This window comes from Oncorhynchus mykiss, chromosome 2 (assembly GCF_057628025.1).
Source record: "Oncorhynchus mykiss isolate SJ-2025 chromosome 2, ASM5762802v1, whole genome shotgun sequence".
NCBI classification, from domain to species: Eukaryota; Metazoa; Chordata; class Actinopteri; order Salmoniformes; family Salmonidae; genus Oncorhynchus; species Oncorhynchus mykiss.
The window spans coordinates 27126641-27150000 of NC_143023.1; the positions used below are offsets into that span (position 1 = coordinate 27126641).

Below are 23360 nucleotides of genomic sequence, written 5' to 3' on the forward strand. Positions count from 1 at the left end.
AATGGTATATTAAAAGCTTATCTGTGTCCAGAGGAGCATTACAGTTTGTAAACATACGGTTATAGTTTGTGGCACTCCTCACAACTAACAGAGTTGACAAATGTTTCATGTTCCACCTGCTTTTCATAGAACTATAAGTGTAATGCATGCTTAGTGTATTCCAGGGCAGTAGTTATCATTCCACACACTTAAAAGGAAGACAGGACAGGATGGACATTCTTTCTCTTATAAGGCTTGGCTCGGGTCTCTTTATAAACACACTTCACTTGACTACTGTCTGTGTGACTCAGGACACAGTCACCGCTACATACCATGGATTCACAGGGTTGATATAATACCTCATGTAAGTACGTATACTTGTTCATGAAGCTTGCCAAATTGTATGTATGATGCGGTTAACATCCTGCATGTATGATGCGGTTAACATCCTGTTTGTATGATGCGGTTAACATCCTGTATGTATGATGCGGTTAACATCCTGTATGTATGATGCGGTTAACATCCTGTATGTATGATGCCGTTAACATCCTGTATGTATGATGCGGTTAACATCCTGTATGTATGATGCAGTTAACATCCTGTATGTATGATGCGGTTAACATCCTGTTTGTATGATGCGGTTAACATCCTGTATGTATGATGCGGTTAACATCCTGTATGTATGATGCGGTTAACATCCTGTATGTATGATGCGGTTAACATCCTCTATGTATGATGCGGTTAACATCCTGTATGTATGATGCGGTTAACATCCTGTTTGTATGATGCGGTTAACATCCTGTATGTATGATGCGGTTAACATCCTGTATGTATGATGCGGTTAACATCCTGTATGTATGATGCGGTTAACATCCTGTATGTATGATGCGGTTAACATCCTGTTTGTATGATGCGGTTAACATCCTGTATGTATGATGCGGTTAACATCCTGTGTGTATGATGCGGTTAACATCCTGTTTGTATGATGCGGTTAACATCCTGTATGTATGATGCGGTTAACATCCTGTATGTATGATGCGGTTAACATCCTGTGTGTATGATGCGGTTAACATCCTGTTTGTATGATGCGGTTAACATCCTGTATGTATGATGCGGTTAACATCCTCTATGTATGATGCGGTTAACATCCTGTATGTATGATGCCGTTAACATCCTGTATGTATGATGCGGTTAACATCCTGTATGTATGATGCGGTTAACATCCTCTATGTATGATGCGGTTAACATCCTCTATGTATGATGCGGTTAACATCCTGTGTGTATGATGCGGTTAACATCCTGTTTGTATGATGCGGTTAACATCCTGTATGTATGATGCGGTTAACATCCTGCATGTATGATGCGGTTAACATCCTGTATGTATGATGCGGTTAACATCCTGTATGTATGATGCGGTTAACATCCTGCATGTATGATGCGGTTAACATCCTCTATGTATGATGCGGTTAACATCCTGTATGTATGATGCGGTTAACATCCTGCTCGGCTTTGATTTGATTGCTGCACGGGACACATTTACTGAACATTTTACTGTGTTAGCCGTAAGTCAGTTTGTATACAAAGTGTCTACTTAATGTCCATGTTATGAATAGAATGGGAAGGAAGGGCTGATATTGGTCTTGCCTTAAGAGTGATAGTCCTGCTTCACGTGTACTGAACATGGATGTGTTAAAGTAACTCCATGTCAGTTTGTTGGTAGAAAAAGTGTGATGCTAACAATGTTCTACTTATGAAAAGGAAAGGACGGCTGTGTCACTGTGTCTTGCCTTGTTGTAGTCCTGTTCCAGTCTGGAGTCGCACCCGGCCCCCTGCTTGAACTTGTTCACCTTCAGCTTCATCTGTCTGGTCCTCTCCTCCACATCCATAGCACCTAGGGAGCAGAGTGGTCAGTGGAGGTCATACTCAGGAATAGGGAAATCCTGGTTGGAAGACTCCCAGAATCACAAGGGAATCATCTGTTATCCTCCAACCAGGATTTCTGGAAAACCTGGGAATTTGGGGGAAATTCACTGATTTTTGCAACGCTACTCAGGAATAGTCTTTTGAAATGTTTTGGGGGTTCTGGTATAAAGCACTGACTGAACAAGTCCTCAAGATATCGGCATAAAAAAGGTTTCTACTTTGATTAAGGAACCCTGAACTCATTCGGGTATCATTTTCACATGACAATGTTATTGTATAAAAGTGTTGCATGCAGCATTCAGAGTTAGTTCACCCAGACACCAACAGTCAGTCAGTCCATGATGTCACATAACAGTCGGAAAACCCAAACAACAACTTGTAAGAGATATTCAATTTCATAATGAAGGGGTTCACTTGGAGTTTACGTGAAGGGTTTGAATGAAAGGTGTCAGTTATTCCGTGTCAAAATCTCAGACATGCTCTTTTGGGTCTGGAGCCCTAACTTTACTATACAAACTCTTAGCCATAGTTTTACTGAAATAATTATTTATAATATTTCTTCTAAGCAGCCACCAACCTCCCAGAGCTCACAGAGGCTTTGGGGGCAAAACGTGACTGTCCACATGCCACAGTGGGCATGTCAGGTCAGTCAGGTCTGTTAGGTCAGTCAGTCAGGTCAGTCAGTCAGGTCTGTTAGGTCCGTCAGTCAGGTCAGTCAGTATGTAGTGTGGGGAGTATTCAGATCAGACCTATTCCCTAAATAGTGTTCCTATGTGGCTCCGGTCCAACAGACTAGGGAAAGGGCTAGGTGCCATTTGGGACGACCTCACTTCGTGATGTCAGGCAGACTACAGTAACTCTAGTCATCTTACCTGCATCACCATTCTCTGGACACACTTTCATTCTCTCTACTTTAGATTTGTATGATGCCGGTGGGGAGAGGAAGCACAGGCGCATGAGAGAAAGAAAACACAAAAACAAAGAGCAAATGAATGTAGAAAGATAATAGATGAGACTAAATGAAGACCTCCAGGAATGATGGGAAATGAAAGGACAGCCTCCATGTTAGTTTTTCTGCAACATGTGAATATGATTTCCTGTCCTGTCCGTCAGCTTTGTGTGACAGTTGATGAGATATGACCTTCTGCTGTAGTTGAGCAACAACAAGCCTTGTAAAGACAATGGTACAGAATGAGATGCACTTTCTGCCATCTTGGTGGCATATCAGGATTCCTAGGTTCTATTTGTACAACATGCCTCAATGAAATGTCGTCAGGGTTGAATATAGCCGAACAACAGACATGTTACAATGAACACAGTTGACATGTATGACAATGCATGCTTACATGTAAGCAAGCACACACAAACTGAGTCAAATCCATCCCCTCTCCCCCCAAAAATACATCTCCAACAAGCTCAATCAGCAGGGAAGAATGGACATGAGAAAGCAGGAGTAGGCGGAATGAGGAAGATGAGAAGGAGGTAAAAAGGGGAGGCATACAGAAGAAGGAGGGACAGACCTGAGCTGGTCCAACCTGGTGAGTCCGTGTCTTCTGGGGTCACATGACAAAACACAGATACAGACAGAAGACAGGAAATGGGAGTGAGAGGGCTGACACCATGGACAGGAAGTGACATCACTGTGGAGGGCCCTCTTTCACAGTGGCCGCCGCACAGGTCGGGAGGGGGTCAGAGTGTGTGTGTGGGGGGGGGGGGGGGGGGGGGCATGATGGGGAGGGGGTGGCACAAAAACGACAACAACAACAAGCACAGAGCACAACAACACAAACAAAATCATACAGCACAACAAAGAAAGATCACATTAACACAAATTGCACTAATGGACAGCCAAGGAGAAAAGTGAAGAGAAGAGAAGGGTGCAGGCCGGGAGCGGCTGGACTAAAAGACCTGTAGTGTTATTGAAAAACAAAGAGGGGGAAAGGTGAGCTGCTGTGTACTGTCCAGAGGAAAGAGAGCTGAAACAGTCAAGTAGACGTTAAGGATGGGAGGAAGAGCGTTGGAGCTGACAAAGCAGACAGAAACCCTAAAAGACTTGAGGTAGAAGGCAGGCGGTGGGGGAGCCACTTGAGTCAAGGACTAATAGTCTACTGTGGAGAGACGGACAGACAGACAGACAGCCTGGAACTAAACAACCAAAAGCAGGCAGAGAGGCGGCAGTAGGTACAAAACAGAAAGCTCCCAAACAAAAGAGTCAAATAAATTGACATAAGTACCACATCAACTTTTCTTTCTTTCTTTCTTTCTTTCTTTCTTTCTTTCTTTCTCTTTCTTTCTCTTTCTTTCTTTCTTTCTTTCTTTCTTTCTTTCTTTCTTTCTTTCTTTCTTTCTCTTTCTTTCTTTCTTTCTTTCTTTCAGAAACCTTGTTGTTGTGATTGAGGCTGAGGCAGAGAGAGTAGGCCCACCAATACCCCTGGGAATGAACAGGTTACACAACAGAGAGAGCTGGGATCGACTAGCAGCCACTCTCTTCTCCAGAGCCTCTGTTTGCCTCCAATTAACAGCCATCTCCCCCTACTCCAGTACATAATCCCACTCCTATTCCTCCACTGAGTCTTGGGAGGAAAACAGAATGTGCTGAGGTTTTGATGAGCTGTGCTTTCATCAGCCTTTCATTAATCACCCCCTGCCGTGTGCAAACCATCTTGCATAATGAGAGAGAGAGAGAGAGAGAGCGAGAGAGAGATACACTTACTGTATGTTATGCAGTCATGGTATTGAATTTTCATGGGATTTTGGAAGATACAGTAAGACCCCATTGTGGGCTAAAAGAGATCAAAATAAACAAAGGAACAAACTGTGGCTTCACACAGCCATAGTGATTCTGCTAACTATGCCAGGGCACGCTGTGGTGGGGATGGTTAGCGCACAGACTCTCTTCACTGAAGTGACACTGTCCACTCCTGGATGTGTGCCCACCTACCCCCCTACTGTTCCTCTTGCCCCCTTCTTGTATGCTTCCATGTTGAAGGCTTTGATGTACACCCACTGGGAGACCAGCTGCAGCTATACGAGTTGTTGTTGTGCCCAAACGGCACCCTAATTCCTACGTTTGTCCACTACTTTTGAAGTAGGGAATAGGGTGCCATGTGGGACAGAGCCGATCTGTAAGGTCAGGTGACGACACTGATTATTGGCCTTAATGTGTAACGCACTGTAGTCAACATCTGCATTTAGGTCAATTCCGTCTTCATTAAGTTGAATAATTAAGAGAGGCATGAATAAAACAACACTGTGAGACATCTGCCTTGTTCAGCTTTGATCTGATCCCATCACCGTGCCAACTCACCTCACCTCATTGTCAAGTCAAGAGATACCCACTGTAGCTGAACAAGGCGAGCAGGCAATTTTTGGCTCGTCATCAACAGCATGGTATAAGTTGTAGGTCAATGCTTGTCATCAACAGCATGCTACAACAGCATGGTACAACAGCATGGTAAAAGTCCTAGGTGAACTCATCAATGGTGTACCTTACATAACACAAATAAACTCTGTTTAGTCAAATGCATTAGTTGACGCACACCCAAACATTTTGGCGAGGCGCTGAATAACAGAACAGTAAGATTGTGTAAAGAATATAGATAGTCATCAAATCATCAACCTTGTTTTGTTCGTCTTGAGTCATTTTGTCCAAACACTGACCAGTGATTGTTGAAAGGGGTCAAAGAGTCATCACCTGACAGCATGAGCATACTGGCACACAGAGTTGAGTTGTACAATACCTCTGACAGTATGAGCATACTGACACACAGAGTTGTACAATACCTCTGACAGCATGAGCATACTGACACACAGAGTTGTACAATACCTCTGACAGTATGAGCATACTGACACACAGAGTTGTACAATACCTCTGACAGTATGAGCATACTGACACACAGAGTTGAGTTGTACAATACCTCTGACAGCATGAGCATACTGACCCACAGAGTTGTACAATACCTCTGACAGCATGAGCATACTGACCCACAGAGTTGTACAATACCTCTGACAGCATGAGCATACTGACACACAGAGTTGTACAATACCTCTGACAGTATGAGCATACTGACCCACAGAGTTGTACAATACCGCTGACAGTATGAGCATACTGACCCACAGAGTTGTACAATACCTCTGACAGTATGAGCATACTGACCCACAGAGTTGTACAATACCTCTGACAGTATGAGCATACTGACCCACAGAGTTGTACAATACCTCTGACAGTATGAGCATACTGACACACAGAGTTGAGTTGTACAATACCTCTGACAGCATGAGCATACTGGCACACAGAGTTGAGTTGTACAATACCTCTGACAGTATGAGCATACTGACCCACAGAGTTGTACAATACCTCTGACAGTATGAGCATACTGACCCACAGAGTTGTACAATACCTCTGACAGCATGAGCATACTGACACACAGAGTTGTACAATACCTCTGACAGTATGAGCATACTGACACACAGAGTTGTACAATACCTCTGACAGTATGAGCATACTGACCCACAGAGTTGAGTTGTACAATACCTCTGACAGTATGAGCATACTGACACACAGAGTTGTACAATACCTCTGACAGCATGAGCATACTGACCCACAGAGTTGTACAATACCTCTGACAGCATGAGCATACTGACCCACAGAGTTGTACAATACCTCTGACAGTATGAGCATACTGACCCACAGAGTTGTACAATACCTCTGACAGCATGAGCATACTGACCCACAGAGTTGAGTTGTACAATACCTCTGACAGCATGAGCATACTGACCCACAGAGTTGTACAATACCTCTGACAGTATGAGCATACTGACCCACAGAGTTGTACAATACCTCTGACAGCATGAGCATACTGACACACAGAGTTGAGTTGTACAATACCTCTGACAGCATGAGCATACTGACCCACAGAGTTGTACAATACCTCTGACAGCATGAGCATACTGACACACAGAGTTGAGTTGTACAATACCTCTGACAGTATGAGCATACTGACCCACAGAGTTGTACAATACCTCTGACAGTATGAGCATACTGACCCACAGAGTTGTACAATACCTCTGACAGTATGAGCATACTGACCCACAGAGTTGTACAATACCGCTGACAGCATGAGCATACTGACCCACAGAGTTGTACAATACCTCTGACAGTATGAGCATACTGACCCACAGAGTTGTACAATACCGCTGACAGCATGAGCATACTGACCCACAGAGTTGTACAATACCGCTGACAGTATGAGCATACTGACCCACAGAGTTGTACAATACCTCTGACAGTATGAGCATACTGACCCACAGAGTTGTACAATACCTCTGACAGCATGAGCATACTGACCCACAGAGTTGTACAATACCTCTGACAGTATGAGCATACTGACCCACAGAGTTGTACAATACCTCTGACAGTATGAGCATACTGACCCACAGAGTTGTACAATACCGCTGACAGTATGAGCATACTGACACACAGAGTTGTACAATACCTCTGACAGTATGAGCATACTGACCCACAGAGTTGTACAATACCGCTGACAGTATGAGCATACTGACCCACAGAGTTGTACAATACCGCTGACAGTATGACTGCAAACATTCTATGAATCATCGTTGAATCTTGATGGCTTCAGCAGGAAACATATTCACTGATTTCAGCATATTGCTACAGTCACATGTCATGCTTTCACAGAATAGTGGGTGTATCATAATCTGTGCACTACACACACAGAGAGAGTGAGAGAGAGAGAGAGAGAGAGAGAGAGAGAGAGAGAGAGAGAGAGAGAGAGAGAGAGAGAGAAAGAAAGACAGAGAGAGAGAGAGAGAGAGAGAGAGGGAGGGAGACAGAGAGAGAGAGAGGGAGACAGAGACAGAGAGAGAGAGAGAGATACAGAGACAGAGAGAGAGAGAGAGACAGGGAGAGAGAGAGAGAGAGAGAGAGAGAGAGAGAGAGAGAGAGAGAGAGACTAACATTGAAGCCTCATTAAAGCTGAAGTCATTAACTACTGCCCTCACTGAGGTACGGTTCAATAAAGACGACACCACAACACTGCAATCCATGGCAAGCAAACTGGTGACAACTAGGAAACTATACCAAGCAAAACAGTCAGTATGCAACTCTTAATTCAAATGTGTCCTGGTGGCATGGTGCATTTTAACAAGGTGTTAGCTAATGGATTCATGATGTATCAGTTAGCCGGTCTACTTTCATTCAGCAGTAAGAGAAGCTCTAATGACTATCATCATGGATAACACTTTCAGTGATGCTCATCTCATCTACCTCAAAATGATCTTCAATCAAGTTAATTGTCTCCAGAAGGCCTATATACAATTTCCATTGACACAGCTCTTCCAGAAGTCCGTCCCACACACTCACTCAGTCACATAATAAGGGTTCATAATTGGATCTACATGTAAATACATGGAGATTTACATATGTGTTTCCATGGATACTCAACAAGTTAATTGAGAAACAATATCTCTAAACATTCACAGCTGATTTGCCTGGCAACACTCTTTTACATGTAAATCTACACCCCATACCAGAAACCGTATTGTTATGGAGATTAATTAGACATGTTTAAAATAAACTAAAATGTCAGTTTTCAGAAACCCGACCACAAAACTAACTCAGCAAACCACTTACCAAACCAAACCAAACACTCTCATGCTACACTGCATCACTGCACATCACAGAGAGGAGAAGGATAGAGGTCAGAGCCTCTTTGACCTTTGGATAAGGATAAGGACAGTGAGGGGCCCCCAGGGGCCAAGATTAGGTTAAAGTCATCAGGTCTCCACTCCAATGATGCATTCCAAATGACACCCTATTCCCTGTATAGTGCAGTACTTTTGACCAGTGCTCTATGGGCCCTGGTTAAAAGTAGTGCTCTATGGGCCCTGGTCAAAAGTAGTGCTCTATGGGCCCTGGTCAAAAGTAGTGCTCTATGGGTCCTGGTTAAAAGTAGTGCTCTATGGGCCCTGGTCAAAAGTAGTTCCCTATGGGCCCTGGTCAAAAGTAGTGCTCTATGGGCCCTGGTCAAAAGTAGTTCCCTAAGGGCCCTGGTTAAAAGTAGTGCTCTATGGGCCCAAGTTAAATGTAGCGCCCTATGGGCCCTGGTTAAAAGTAGTGCTCTATGGGCCCTGGTCAAAAGTAGTGCTCTATGGGTCCTGGTTAAAAGTAGTGCTCTATGGGCCCTGGTCAAAAGTAGTGCTCTATGGGCCCTGGTTAAAAGTAGTGCTCTATGGGCCCTGGTCAAAAGTAGTGCTCTATGGGCCCTGGTTAAAAGTAGTGCTCTATGGGCCCTGGTCAAAAGTAGTGCTCTATGGGCCCTGGTTAAAAGTAGTGCCCTATGGGCCCTGGTCAAAAGTAGTGCTCTATGGGCCCTGGTTAAAAGTAGTGCTCTATGGGCCCTGGTCAAAAGTAGTGCTCTATGGGCCCTGGTTAAAAGTAGTGCTCTATGGGCCCTGGTTAAAAGTAGTGCTCTATGGGCCCTGGTTAAAAGTAGTGCTCTATGGGCCCTGGTTAAAAGTAGTGCCCTATGGGCCCTGGTTAAAAGTAGTACACTACATACTGTAGGAAACAGGGTGCCATTTGGGACCACAACCCAAGACAAACCTGGCTGTGTTCCTCCGTCAGAAAGAGAACCATTGAGGCCTTTCTGCTGGTCCTCCCATGTCACCTCTGAGGCAGGGCAGGGAGAGACAGACAGACAGCAGACAGAGGAGCTGTTGATGACACTCACAGTAAAGAGGCATGAAGCACCTTTCATCAGCAAACAACAACAGACAGTGTTCTTGTCAAATATACTTTTTTGTTGTGTACATTTGTGGCAATAAAGCTTTTTGAATTGAATTAACCTTTCCTATTTAAACATGTGGGATGGATTCCATCAAGATTCATCATGAGGTGTAACCAAACAGTTGGCAAATTTCTATAACTCTCTCTCAATTAATAGTGCTGCACTCAGGAAAACCCTAAGATACCTCACTGACAGTCACCTGGGAGAGAACACAGTTCATCCTGTGGTGGAGGTTATGGTCAGCTATATGGTCAACATTATAATGATCATGGATACAGGGGCATGGGAGGAATCAACAAAATAAAGTTATTAGTATGGATGGGATACACTGAATGGGTATTAGGTACCAAACAATGTTGTTAAACAATCTAAAGGATAGATAAAAGAAAAATACAGCTGTATTAATTCATCTGTTTCATTATCATGAATATGTAGACCGTGTATGCTGGTGTGTCTTTATTGCGAAACGAGGTGGCGACAGGGAAAGGGAGCCAGGTTCAGCACTTCAATCATGGACAGCTCCTTACTAAGATTAGGAATTTTGCGCCATCTGCTGGCCAGTAGTGGTAATGATATTTCGAATTGACGGACTATTTTAATTTGACCCTGCTTCTCCACAGCAGGTAAATAATCCTGTTGCAACAGGAAATGTAAATTATTAAAAGGATTATAATGAATTAATTAATTATTTGATATTTTGTAGGGGAAGATACATTTTTCGTTAGGTCAAATCAAGTCTGACATTTTAAAGTGGAAATTACAAACTTCAGAAGCCTTTTTAAACCTTGAATAGATTACAATTTGTATTGTAAAATTATCTATGACAACAGAGTGATCAAATTAATATTGCAGATCTGTACATCTTTTGTTGGCACATTATCAAGGAGGATTTACAAACTGTTATCGACAGTTTAATGACATTTAGCATTTAAATTGGAACATCTACTAACGACCAACAACCAGTTGCATGAATGTTGTGTCTAAGGTTACTGGTTCAACTTAAACTCTTCAAACTGCAATCCCAGCATGCATCCCTTTTCCTCCACTAGATTTACTTAAATCTCAATAAGTGGCGCTTTGACTGAAGCACGAAAATCTTACATGTCTAATTGAAATGATCTTTAATTCCAAACGGCAGATTTGACCATGGAGCTATACAGTATATGTAACTAATACTGTTCTATTGAATTGTGTGGTTGTGACATGGGGATAAAGGGCTGAACATTGATTCTCAAACCCTTCAATTAAAGGGCAGAGTAGATTAGTGGTGTGTGGTTGTGATGGGGCTGGGGCACCCACGACTATAAGAGCTCAGGGAGACAAAACTCTGGACTTATTAGCATCCGTCTCAACCTCATTATCATCATCGTCATAATGATGAAGATCATCCTTGTTATCATCACCACACACTCACCCAGGTTAGTTAAACACTGCAAATCAACCCAAATCTAATCAATCACATTCATCATCTCAGAAAATATGAAATGTGGATAAAAGAGAGACAGAAGCACGGAAGAAAGTTGACTAATTTAACTATGGAAGCTCTAACTGGCATGCAGAGTCCCACAGCACTGACACACCCCTGAGGGCACTATTGAGGACACACCACCGCAAGGCACACTCCTGAGTGCACTTGCCTTTCCTCCCATTCACAGGTGGGCCTGGCTGAGGCCTGTCCTCACAGTCTGAACGGTAGTGGGACACAGATGGAGCTTTATGAGATCATGGAACACGGATGCGTGCACAGAGGCAGGCACACACACACACACACGACCCTACACAAAGACGTGCAGGTGTTTGCACGCCCGCACACTTGTAAGAATAAATGTACACACGCACACACACGCAGACCAAACGCATGCAGATATGAACGCCCAAGAAGTATACTGCATGTTTCATGACCAAGATATTCTACTACTATCACACAGAAGACTTAACTGAATGAATGAACAGACAGATGGGTGAGGAGGAACTAGGAAGAGAGACCTGTGGGAAACTCCAGCTCCTGCCAACACAACCTTGGACACTCTTATTCTATCCAGTACCTTCATACAATACTGGCTCAACAAATGATCACATTTGAAGGGTTTTGGCTCAGGGCCAGAATGGCTGTAGGGCTTATACAGAAGGTACAACATCATAGTCCATCCAGTACAGGCTGTGTGGACCAGGCAGGGTCAAATTAGAGTTTGCAGTGTTTTGGGACTATTCTATTGGTTCCTATGGTACCAGGCAAACTAATAAAGTGCAGCTTAAGTACATCATGTATTGGACCCAGATCTGGCGTGGAGTTCTCAGCAGAGAGGCACATACATAAAGGTGACAGAGGTGAACCAGGAAGTCTTAAGGCTCAGTCTGCTCTGAGACACACCAGTAGATAGACACACCTGGCTGTGCTTCGTACTGCTCTTGAGGGCAAAGGTCACCAGTAGGCCGCTCTAGCTCCTCCCATGTTCCCCCTGAGCGGTCGGGGGTCGTAGTAGAAACAGATAGATAACAACAGGAACAGGGGCTGATTAGATATCACTTGGTTTGTGGCTAAAGCCGTCAAAGCTAGTTCAGGTCTCAATGTTGACTTCCCTGTCCACATTAAGGAACAATAAAATCAAGGCAGGACGGTTCAACAGGGGTCACCACAGATACTATATCACAACCTTGTAAAACCTTGTAAAAGAGGTATTCTGAGCTCAATGGGACTTCCTGGTTAATAAATACAAATCTAACTGAAGCCAGCATGATGCAACAACATGGATCCTTTGTCTAGGCAGGAAACACAAAGGTACAATCACACACACCTGACTGGATATACATTCCCTGTTCTGCCTTGATTTCTGTTACCTCAACATTTCAAACAACCCTCCTATTTGAATCCCAGCCCAGCCCAGCCCAGCCCAGCCCAGCCCAGCCCAGCCCAGTCAGCCCAGCCCAGTCAGCCCAGCCCAGTCAGCCCAGCCCAGCCCAGCCCAGCCCAGCCCAGTCAGCCCAGCCCAGCCCAGTCAGCCCAGCCCAGCCCAGCCCAGCCCAGTCAGCCCAGCCCAGCCCAGTCAGCCCAGCCCAGCCCAGTCAGCCCAGTCAGCCCAGTCAGCTCAGTCAGCCCAGCCCAGCCCAGCTAACTCCAAGTCCCCTGGCCTGACCTCTATGGATCAGTACCACGTGCAGCAGCAGCAGCATTAGTGCCATGATTAGATAAGTCCTGGCTGTGTCATGCTGTAGGGCTCTGTGTGAGCGTTAGCCCAGGGTCGGATCAATACATTAGAATGCCTCCCCCATTTGCCCACCCGCTGCCATTACCCCATCACAGAGAGAGGAGAGAAACTGGAAGGGAGGAGAGAGACAGAGGATAGAGGCGGAGAGACAGGAACGGGGAGGTGGGGACAGAGGGAGAGAGGGGGAGAGGAGAGAGATGGGGACAGAGGGAGAGGGAGGAGGGACGATGGGGAGATGGGAAGGGGGATATGAGAGAGACTGGCTGGCTGCAGACTAGGAGGAGAGAGGAGTGCTCATGGTTTCTGACAATGATTAAGGAGTTCTGAGAGTGCTTTGACAAGTTCTCAGCACCAGCTAGGCTTTCTCTCTTTCTCTCTGCTTTCTACCTCCCTCTCTCTCTCTGCTCTCCTCTCTCTCTCTCTGCTCTCCTCTCTTTCTCTCTGCTTTCTACCTCCCTCTCTCTCTCTGCTCTCCTCTCCCTCTCTCTGCTCTCCTCTCTCTCTCTCTGCTCTCCTCTCTCTCTCTCTGCTCTCCTCTCTCTCTCTCTGCTTTCTACCTCCCTCTCTCTCTCTGCTCTCCTCTCTCTCTCTCTGCTCTCCTCTCTCTCTCTCTGCTCTCCTCTCTCTCTCTCTGCTCTCCTCTCCTCTCTCTCTGCTCTCCTCTCTCTCTCTCTGCTCTCCTCTCTCTCTCTCTGCTCTCCTCTCCCTCTCTCTGCTCTCCTCTCTCTCTTGCTCCCTGCTCCTTCTCTCCCGTGGCCCGCTCCCTCCAATCACCACTCAGCTAATCTGTCAATTCACAGCGCTGCTCCAGAGATCTCAGACCTCATGACAACTGAAAAACATGGAAGCTACGATGCTAGATGACAACACTGACCCAGTGGAGGAACCAGAAGAAGACTAGGAGGCTACGATGCTAGATGACAACACTGACCCAGTGGAGGAACCAGAAGAAGACTAGGAGGCTACGATGCTAGATGACAACACTGACCCAGTGTAGGAACCAGAAGAAGACTAGGAGGCTACGATGCTAGATGACAACACTGACCCAGTGGAGGAACCAGAAGAAGACTAGGAGGCTAAGCTAGGACACAGGACTGCTAGGTCACACAGTCAGGGAGTGAGAGACAGACAGGGGGTGCTGTGGACCACTGTAATCAGGGCTGTTCAGTAGAGAGGAAGCGTTTTGAAACGTAGTGAAACAGGGAGGTTCTCTCTGAACTTGTCCTATCAGAACACAGATTCTCATTATCCGTTGTAAAACGTTTTGTTTTGATGTGCTACTGAACAGGACCCTGGTCCCGGGGGGGGGGGGGGGGGGTAGATAAATTAAAATAAAAAACATAAAATGTTTATGAAGAGACATCACCACCAATATCGCTAACTGACCAAGGTTACAATGCATGTTGTGAACCTTCTACAGGACACCCTGGTTAACACTGACAAGATATATAGAGTACTGAGACCATAAGACACACAAACTCACTAAAACAGAAGACACAGCTTAACAAGGAATTCTGAGCCAAGCTCTGTCGTTCATGAGCAACTGACCAGAGAGAACCAACAGACAGCAGTATCTGTTAAACTTGTTATGAGTCTTTTCCCCACTCAGAGGTTTATGGCACAAAATAACCAATATCTCAAGGTGCCATTCCCAGCTAAAGACTAGAAAATAACAAGAAACAATTGCTTCTGACAAAGAGAAGCTTCAATCAAAGTCAAACCTGTTCCAAAGTAAGTGACCAATGGAGAAAAGCCTTAAGGTGTCACCAAACCAAAGCAACCAGAGAGGCCCAGAGCAGGGTATGGAAAATAAAGCTGAGAACTTACTTCTGCCCTTGGTCCCTGTGGGTGGAAGCTGTGGTAGTTGCCGACCTCCTCTCCTGTCGGACATGGGGGTACTGGTGGGGCTGGTTTGGGCCGATCCGCTGCGGGGGTTCGCCCTACGGAGGGAGGCACAAAGTGGTACAGTCCGGGTGAGTCAAGGATCAGAGGTCAGGCACAGAGCTGACCTGTGATTGGTTGGAAGATCCCGGACAAGCAGAAGGACGACATTTCCCAGCGTGCTTTGCTTTGTTATGTAAGAGGAGAGGATGGTTTCAGGCTGGTTGTTGAAACATCAACACATCAAACAAACAAACTACTACTGTCTACTGGGGTTGGTAATGAACCAAACATGGAAAAAAGATTGTATCAAACACATACTGTATATACTGGACATGTTGTGTACAATCATGTCCATGCTCAACCAGGGATGCTGCCATGTCGTTGGATCGGTGAAAGCTGGACACATAACAGATCAATTACCTGATCAATTAATAACTAACTGCCTTTTACTTTCTGTAGTGTATTTTTTTCAATCTATCGTATTGAACGTATTCTCAACAGATATTCTTTCTCCCATAAGACTTGTATTGTGTTTTTACACCAACTGCCAGTTGAGCATCTGTGTCTGTTAAACACATCTGTATTCAAAAGGGGTTCTGAGAATATGTTTTGAAGTCAGGCTATGTAGAAGCATCAATTTAATACTGTAGCTTGAATTAATACTTCATTTGCTAAACATTAATGACTAAAAGTTATTACCTGAAAATGTCTAGTATTGAGGAATACTGGTATCTTAACCATACTCGAATTAAAAGCACATAACAGATGATCAAGCTCATTTGTAATTGGTAGTTTGCTGACTGATTTGAATAAATTCTACATATCTGGTGTAGGCCAAAGCAGGGTATCTGGGTTCCTTCTAATTCATGTCAGCACCTACCAGTTTGTGAACTCTAAAGCGCATCAAAACAATGACATTTGGCACATGACATGCTAGAGATAATGTAGCATCAGTTTTGCAACAAAGCTGATGAATGGCATGTTTCACTCGACCCATCAAGCTGCAAGGAAAGAGTGAGGACAGCGCTCGTTGGGTGTTCGTTCAATGTGGACCAATGCGATCATGCGATCTGACGTTCTACAAAATATTGAAGAAAAAAAAACTGGAATAAAAAAATGTAATTACAGGATAATAACAGGTAATGTTAGTAAAGAAAGAAAAGCACAATGGTGATCCATCACTACTATACTCAGTCTGAGTGGTGTATAAGTAGTGTGTTCCAAAAACAAAAAGAGTTACTATCTAATCTACTACCAGTCTGGGATGGGGAAGGAAATGCAGCACCATTCGTTGCTTTAGGAGGGGGGGCGGAGTAAATGATAAAGTGGGGAGCTGGCTGGATGCTGATTGGATGCTGGGTGGGTGGTGGGGGGTTGGTGGTTGGTTGCAGTGAGACAGGCAGAGAGAGGGGCGGGTGGTGGTTGTTATTCTTTGGATTGGTGGGGCAGTAGCTATGCAGTGGAGGCTGGTGGGAGGAGAAGTCGGAGGATGGGCTCATTGTAACGGCTGCAATGGCAGAAATGGAAAAGTATGAAACACATCAAACGCATGTTTCCAATCCATGAATTCCATTCCAGCCATTACAATGAGGCCATCGTCTGATTTATAGTGACACCAGCCTCCTGTAGATGTGTCTGTCTGGTCACCTCGTTAAGGCAGGTGAGGGAGGGGCGGAGCGTCCGGAGGGTAAAGACGGCATGGACCTCATGAGGGCGGAGTCAGGCCGCTCCGTGGACCGCGAGCGGGAGGTGGTGGTGCGCTCTAGCGCGGGACGCTGGTCAGCTGACCTGGACCTGCTGTGATACACATGCCTGTCAACGGCTCCGTGGTTCCTGCAACACGTTATTGAGAGAAGGGAAGGAAGCTGCTGCTGATGATCAGGTGACATGATACAGCAGAGTGATGCATGCCCTGGGTCCCTGGACTGGGCCCCATAGGGCCCTGCTGGCACCTACAGTAGAGTAGGAACAGGACATAGCAGGTGTGACAGGGAGGGACAGGGACAGGCAGGGGACAATGTGTCCCTCATCCGTGGTAGGTGACTGAGTGAGTGAGTGGGAGGCCCTTTGGAATCTGTCTGTGAGTGAAAGACACTGGGTGAGATGTGAGAGAATCGTGGATTAGCATGTGTTGGTTGGTTTCCATTCAGCCCACTAGCTTACTATACCCCTGCAAGGTACATGCCGAAAGCTGTCTCCGCCCTGCCATTGTAAAATGTAACTGAAATCTAGTTGGAAAAAGACAAAGAAAATATATTTTTGGCACTTTTGAGTAGTTTGGAAATAAAATGGAATAAAATGCATTTCACATACATACACTGTGTACACAAGAAAATCTACACAGTATCATTATGTACAATAAAAACATGAATTTGCTGTTGTTTTGTATCGTTGTTCCATAAGTGTCTTCATAGGCAGTAAGTGTCATTACCTCTCAATAGCATGTGTATATCTGAAAATCAGGTCATATCAGTTAGACAAATCATTGTCGTTGCAAATGCTCATGAAGAAAAATACCTTACTTAGACCAGATGTGGATTATCATCTGACATGAGCAGCATTTGCAAAGTGACACCAGCAAACACAAACACTGAGGACACGGTGGCAGCACAGTTAAATAGTGAAATGTTAAGAGTGAAAAGTTGTCCAACAGAGGCCATGCTTCCTGCTTCCTGTTGTAAAGCTGCCAATTGCAACAAAGCGGTCACTCCTGATGCTGTAGGCTAGCCAATCGCAACACAGCATTCGGGTCACTCCTGTTCAACACCAGCCAATCGCAATACAGCGGTCACTCCAGTTGTAACCCACCCAATCGCAACACAGCCACTTCATCAGCCAGTGAACGACCTTACGTTGCCTGAGACTTTAACGATGGTGACCATCATCATAATCATTTGTGGTCTACGAACCTCAGGTCGTTATGTCCAGAGACTTATGGCTTTGAACAGTAAAGGAGATGTCGGAATCACCATAGCTCGCGCTCTCTCTCTACTGTTCAGGATATTCCCTTGGGATTTCAAACCGGTCAAAATACTAATTCAAACAGCCCAAGTCTGGTGTGGTTAGTATATACTCAGATAATACGTTGCACACCTTTGTTGCACAGTAGAAACATTAAAAGTCTAGTTAGATCGACTACAGCACCGGTGCTACTGTAACATCTACACTGTTATTACCTTGTCTCCCACTGCATTCCTCCTGCTAAAACTATACACCTACTGTAACATCTACACTGTTATTACCTTGTCTCCCACTGCATTCCTCCTGCTAAAACTATACATCTACTGTAACATCTACACTGTTATTACCTTGTCTCCCACTGCATTCCTCCTGCTAAAACTATACATCTACTGTAACATCTACACTGTTATTACCTGGTCTCCCACTGCATTCCTCCTGCTAAAACTATACATCTACTGTAACATCTACACTGTTATTACCTTGTCTCCCACTGCATTCCTCCTGCTAAAACTATACACCTACTGTAACATCTACACTGTTATTACCTTGTCTCCCACTGCATTCCTCCTGCTAAAACTATACATCTACTGTAACATCTACACTGTTATTACCTTGTCTCCCACTGCATTCCTCCTGCTAAAACTATACATCTACTGTAACATCTACACTGTTATTACCTTGTCTCCCACTGCATTCCTCCTGCTAAAACTATACATCTACTGTAACATCTACACTGTTATTACCTTGTCTCCCACTGCATTCCTCCTGCTAAAACTATACACCTACTGTAACATCTACACTGTTATTACCTTGTCTCCCACTGCATTCCTCCTGCTAAAACTATACATCTACTGTAACATCTACACTGTTATTACCTTGTCTCCCACTGCATTCCTCCTGCTAAAACTATACATCTACTGTAACATCTACACTGTTATTACCTTGTCTCCCACTGCATTCCTCCTGCTAAAACTATACATCTACTGTAACATCTACACTGTTATTACCTGGTCTCCCACTGCATTCCTCCTGCTAAAACTATACATCTACTGTAACATCTACACTGTTATTACCTTGTCTCCCACTGCATTCCTCCTGCTAAAACTATACATCTACTGTAACATCTACACTGTTATTACCTTGTCTCCCACTGCATTCCTCCTGCTAAAACTATACACCTACTGTAACATCTACACTGTTATTACCTTGTCTCCCACTGCATTCCTCCTGCTAAAACTATACATCTACTGTAACATCTACACTGTTATTACCTTGTCTCCCACTGCATTCCTCCTGCTAAAACTATACATCTACTGTAACATCTACACTGTTATTACCTTGTCTCCCACTGCATTCCTCCTGCTAAAACTATACATCTACTGTAACATCTACACTGTTATTACCTTGTCTCCCACTGCATTCCTCCTGCTAAAACTATACACCTACTGTAACATCTACACTGTTATTACCTTGTCTCCCACTGCATTCCTCCTGCTAAAACTATACATCTACTGTAACATCTACACTGTTATTACCTTGTCTCCCACTGCATTCCTCCTGCTAAAACTATACATCTACTGTAACATCTACACTGTTATTACCTGGTCTCCCACTGCATTCCTCCTGCTAAAACTATACATCTACTGTAACATCTACACTGTTATTACCTTGTCTCCCACTGCATTCCTCCTGCTAAAACTATACATCTACTGTAACATCTACACTGTTATTACCTTGTCTCCCACTGCATTCCTCCTGCTAAAACTATACATCTACTGTAACATCTACACTGTTATTACCTTGTCTCCCACTGCATTCCTCCTGCTAAAACTATACATCTACTGTAACATCTACACTGTTATTACCTTGTCTCCCACTGCATTCCTCCTGCTAAAACTATACATCTACTGTAACATCTACACTGTTATTACCTTGTCTCCCACTGCATTCCTCCTGCTAAAACTATACATCTACTGTAACATCTACACTGTTATTACCTTGTCTCCCACTGCATTCCTCCTGCTAAAACTATACATCTACTGTAACATCTACACTGTTATTACCTTGTCTCCCACTGCATTCCTCCTGCTAAAACTATACATCTACTGTAACATCTACACTGTTATTACCTTGTCTCCCACTGAATTCCTACTGCTAAAACTATACATCTACTGTAACATCTACACTGTTATTACCTTGTCTCCCACTGAATTCCTCCTGCTAAAACTATACATCTACTGAAGCAGCTACAATATGAGGTCCCACTCAATATAGACTTGCTATCTCAACCCTGTGGGCCCTGGTCAAAAGTAGTCCTCTATAAAGGGAGTAGGATGCCATTCGGGACAGTCAAATACTTTAGTCTAGTTCTACAGCCAACAGTGTGAGAAGCATGGCGTCTATCCAAGGTCACTGTCTAGATCTACTGTGCTGGCAGGGACCTGTTCTCAGGGGCCGCAGCGACTCACCCGGGGCTCTGAGCCTCTCCGTCTCTCTGACTCTCCCTCCCTCCGTCTCTCTGACTCTCCCTCTCCGTCTCTCTGACTCTCCCTCTCCGTCTCTCTGACTCTCCCTCTCCGTCTCTCTGACTCTCCCTCTCCGTCTCTCTGACTCTCCCTCTCCGTCTCTCTGACTCTCCCTCTCCGTCTCTCTGACTCTCCCTCTCCGTCTCTCCCTCTCCGACTCCCCCTCTCCATCTCTCCGACTCTCCCTCCCCGTCTCTCCGACTCTCCCTCCCCGTCTCTCCGACTCTCCCTCTCCGTCTCTCCCTCTCCGTCTCCCCCTCACCGACTCCCCCTCTCCGTCTCTCCGACTCTCCCTCTCCGTCTCTCCCTCTCCGACTCCCCCTCTCCCTCACCGACTCCCCCTCTCCGTCTCTCCGACTCTCCCACCCCGTCTCTCCGACTCTCCCTCCCCGTCTCTCCGACTCTCCGACTCTCCCTCCCCGTCTCTCCGACTCCCCCTCTCCGTCTCTCCGACTCCCCCTCTCCGACTCCCCCTCTCCGTCTCTCCGACTCCCCCTCCCCGTCTCTCCGACTCCCCCTCCCCGTCTCTCCGACTCTCCCTCCCTGTCTCTCCGACTCCCCCTCCCCGTCTCTCCGACTCCCCCTCTCCGTCTCTCCGACTCCCCCTTTCCGTCTCTCCGACTCCCCCTCTCCCTCTCCGACTCCCCCTCTCCGTCTCTCCGACTCCCCCTCTCCGTCTCTCCGTCTCCCCCTCTCCGTCTCCCCCTCTCCGACTCTCCCTCCCCGTCTCTCCGACTCTCCCTCCCCGTCTCTCCAACTCTCCCTCTCCATCTCTCTGACTCTCCCTCCCTGTCTCTCTGACTCTACCTCCCTGTCTCTCTGACTCTCTGACTCTCCCTCCCTCCGTCTCTCTGACTCTCCCTCCCTCTGTCTCTCTGACTCTCCCTCCCCGTCTCTCTGACTCTCCCTCTCTGTCTCTCTGACTCTCCCTCTCCATCTCTCTGACTCTCCCTCTCTGTTTCTCTGACTCTACCTCCCTGTCTCTCTGACTCTCCCTCCCTCCGTCTCTCTGACTCTCCCTCCCTCCTTCTCTCTGACTCTCCCTCCCTCCATCTCTCTGACTCTCCCTCCGACTCTCTGACTCTCCCTCCGACTCTCTGACTCTCCCTCCGTCTCTCTCCCTCTCCCTCTGACTCTCTTCCTCCCTCTGTCTCTCTCCTAATGGTTCTGGCTATAGCAGAAAGAGAAGGCACACAGTTGGAATGGGAGTAGAAGGGACATCTATTCTCCTCTCCTCTATGACTGTGTTACTGCCATGGGACGTGAGAACCATTCATCTCCCTGCCAATCTACAGACAGTCAGAGAGAGTGAAGCTATCTGGGCCGCGGCCTCGCTCAGGGAAACTTTGTGACACTTTAATAAAGTCAGTTGCGCTGCCTCAGTTCTGACGACTCATCATTTTCTTTCTCCTGGAGAGAAAATGCGTGGCGTGTGGTTTTTGACTGACAGCCAGATGGCAGCGATGGGAGCCCAGGAGGAGCTATTTGCAGCATTTCTCCAGGGGGTGCTGAGAGTGTGACGTTCCAAATGACACCCTATTCTCTATTTAGTGCACTACATTTTACCAGGGCCCATAGGACTCTGGTCAAAAGTATTGCATTATATTAGGACTAGGGCGTCATTTGGGAGTACTCGGCTCGGCCCAGCCCGCTGAACTGGCACATCACAACATTGGGCCTGGCACACGCACCTGGGGGCAACCTGAGCCTGAACCTAGGCCATCATAGGGCTGGAACAGCCTGGGCATGGGGCAGTGCTGAGCTTCCCATACTTAGCACTCTTAGCATAGAGAAAGTCACTCAGGTCCAGGACAGAAGAGAAAGAGACAGACCCTCAGAGTCAGCATGGAGAAATGGCTAGGCAGTTCTCCTTCTTCTTCAGATAAAAATACGACAGAGAGGGCCAGATCAAATCAAACTGCAGACATACAGTTAACCACTGTTGATAATGAACAAGGTCATCCAAGATGGCGGAGGTAATGTTAGAGAGACAACCATGCATTAATAAAGGAAAGGTAAACATCCCATTACCACCAGCAGCATCAAAAGGCCATGTGTCCTTTTGTTCAATGCAGCCCTTATACAGTATTACCTGTAGAGCTGAGCATCAGAGCTACCAATGACCAGCCAGTCTTTATTTACCCAGATACAAACAGGACACCACTGATCACAAACACAACTTGTCATCTTACCACTGATGGTAGACAAGTAGGCATGACAACAAAACATCAACAGAGTACGATACATGTGTCACAACCGATGTGGAGACACGTGAGCTCGCAGCAGCCTCTATATTACACAGTAATTGGAGGCAGTTGTGTGGTTTATGGGTCTAGTACACAACTTGAGCAGAGCTGTGATGACATGCTCCTGAACCAGATATCACCCGGGATATCACCCAGGATATCACGTGGGGTTCATCACCTTTATACAATCACATAGAAAATGTTTTAATGTCATACAGACGACTACAGAGAAAAATACCCACAAAATGGCTGACTGTGAAAATATACGTAGAGACACTGTAATGTGAATACCTCTTGTAGTCATAGTCGACGGAAGCAGAGGAGGAGTACGCGCCCTCTGACTGGGCTCGGGACATCCTAGTGGAGCGCAGTAACCTGACAGCCTCTTCTCGACTGATGTTGGATATGCGGTGGTTGCGGCTGGCGAAAAGAGAGCGGTCAGAGGGAGTCAATGTGTGTTTTTAAAATACCTTAATACCAGGTTGGTCAGGTGGGACAGAGAGAGAGAGAGAAGGTCATGAACCTGTGGACGGAACCTGGTTTTCACATGACCCTGGGGACAACTGATGGAACCGCAACAACTCTCTGCAGACTGTTGGGGACAGTTGATGGGGGCGCACCAACTCTCTGTAGGCTGTTAAGGGGATAGTTGATGGGGGCGCACCAACTCTCTGTAGACTGTTAAGGGGACAGTTCATGGGGGCGCACCAACTCTCTGTAGACTGTTAAGGGGACAGTTGATGGGGGCACACCAACTCTCTGTAGACTGTTAAGGGGACAGTTGATAGGGGCACACCAACTCTCTGTAGGCTGTTAAGGGGACAGTTC

General features: G+C 45.8%; 1 protein-coding gene across 50 annotated transcripts in view; it reads right to left on the reverse strand.

Moving 5' to 3' along the window:
- The window catches only part of LOC110485663 (regulating synaptic membrane exocytosis protein 2), a 208598-nt gene that overhangs the window by 43953 nt on the left and 141285 nt on the right, over positions 1-23360 (reverse strand). For 13 of the 50 annotated variants that reach the window (XM_090194740.1, XM_090194757.1, XM_090194748.1 and 10 more), the window contains one exon: positions 14744-14856. In XM_090194740.1, the coding sequence (XP_090050866.1) occupies positions 14744-14856 (113 nt within the window). Of the gene's footprint in view, positions 1-1766; positions 1871-3422; positions 3456-14743; positions 14857-16447; positions 16634-22613; positions 22953-23360 lie in introns of those variants that run through there. The other 37 variants (XM_090194651.1, XM_090194590.1, XM_090194583.1 and 34 more) reach the window with 10 other exon arrangements.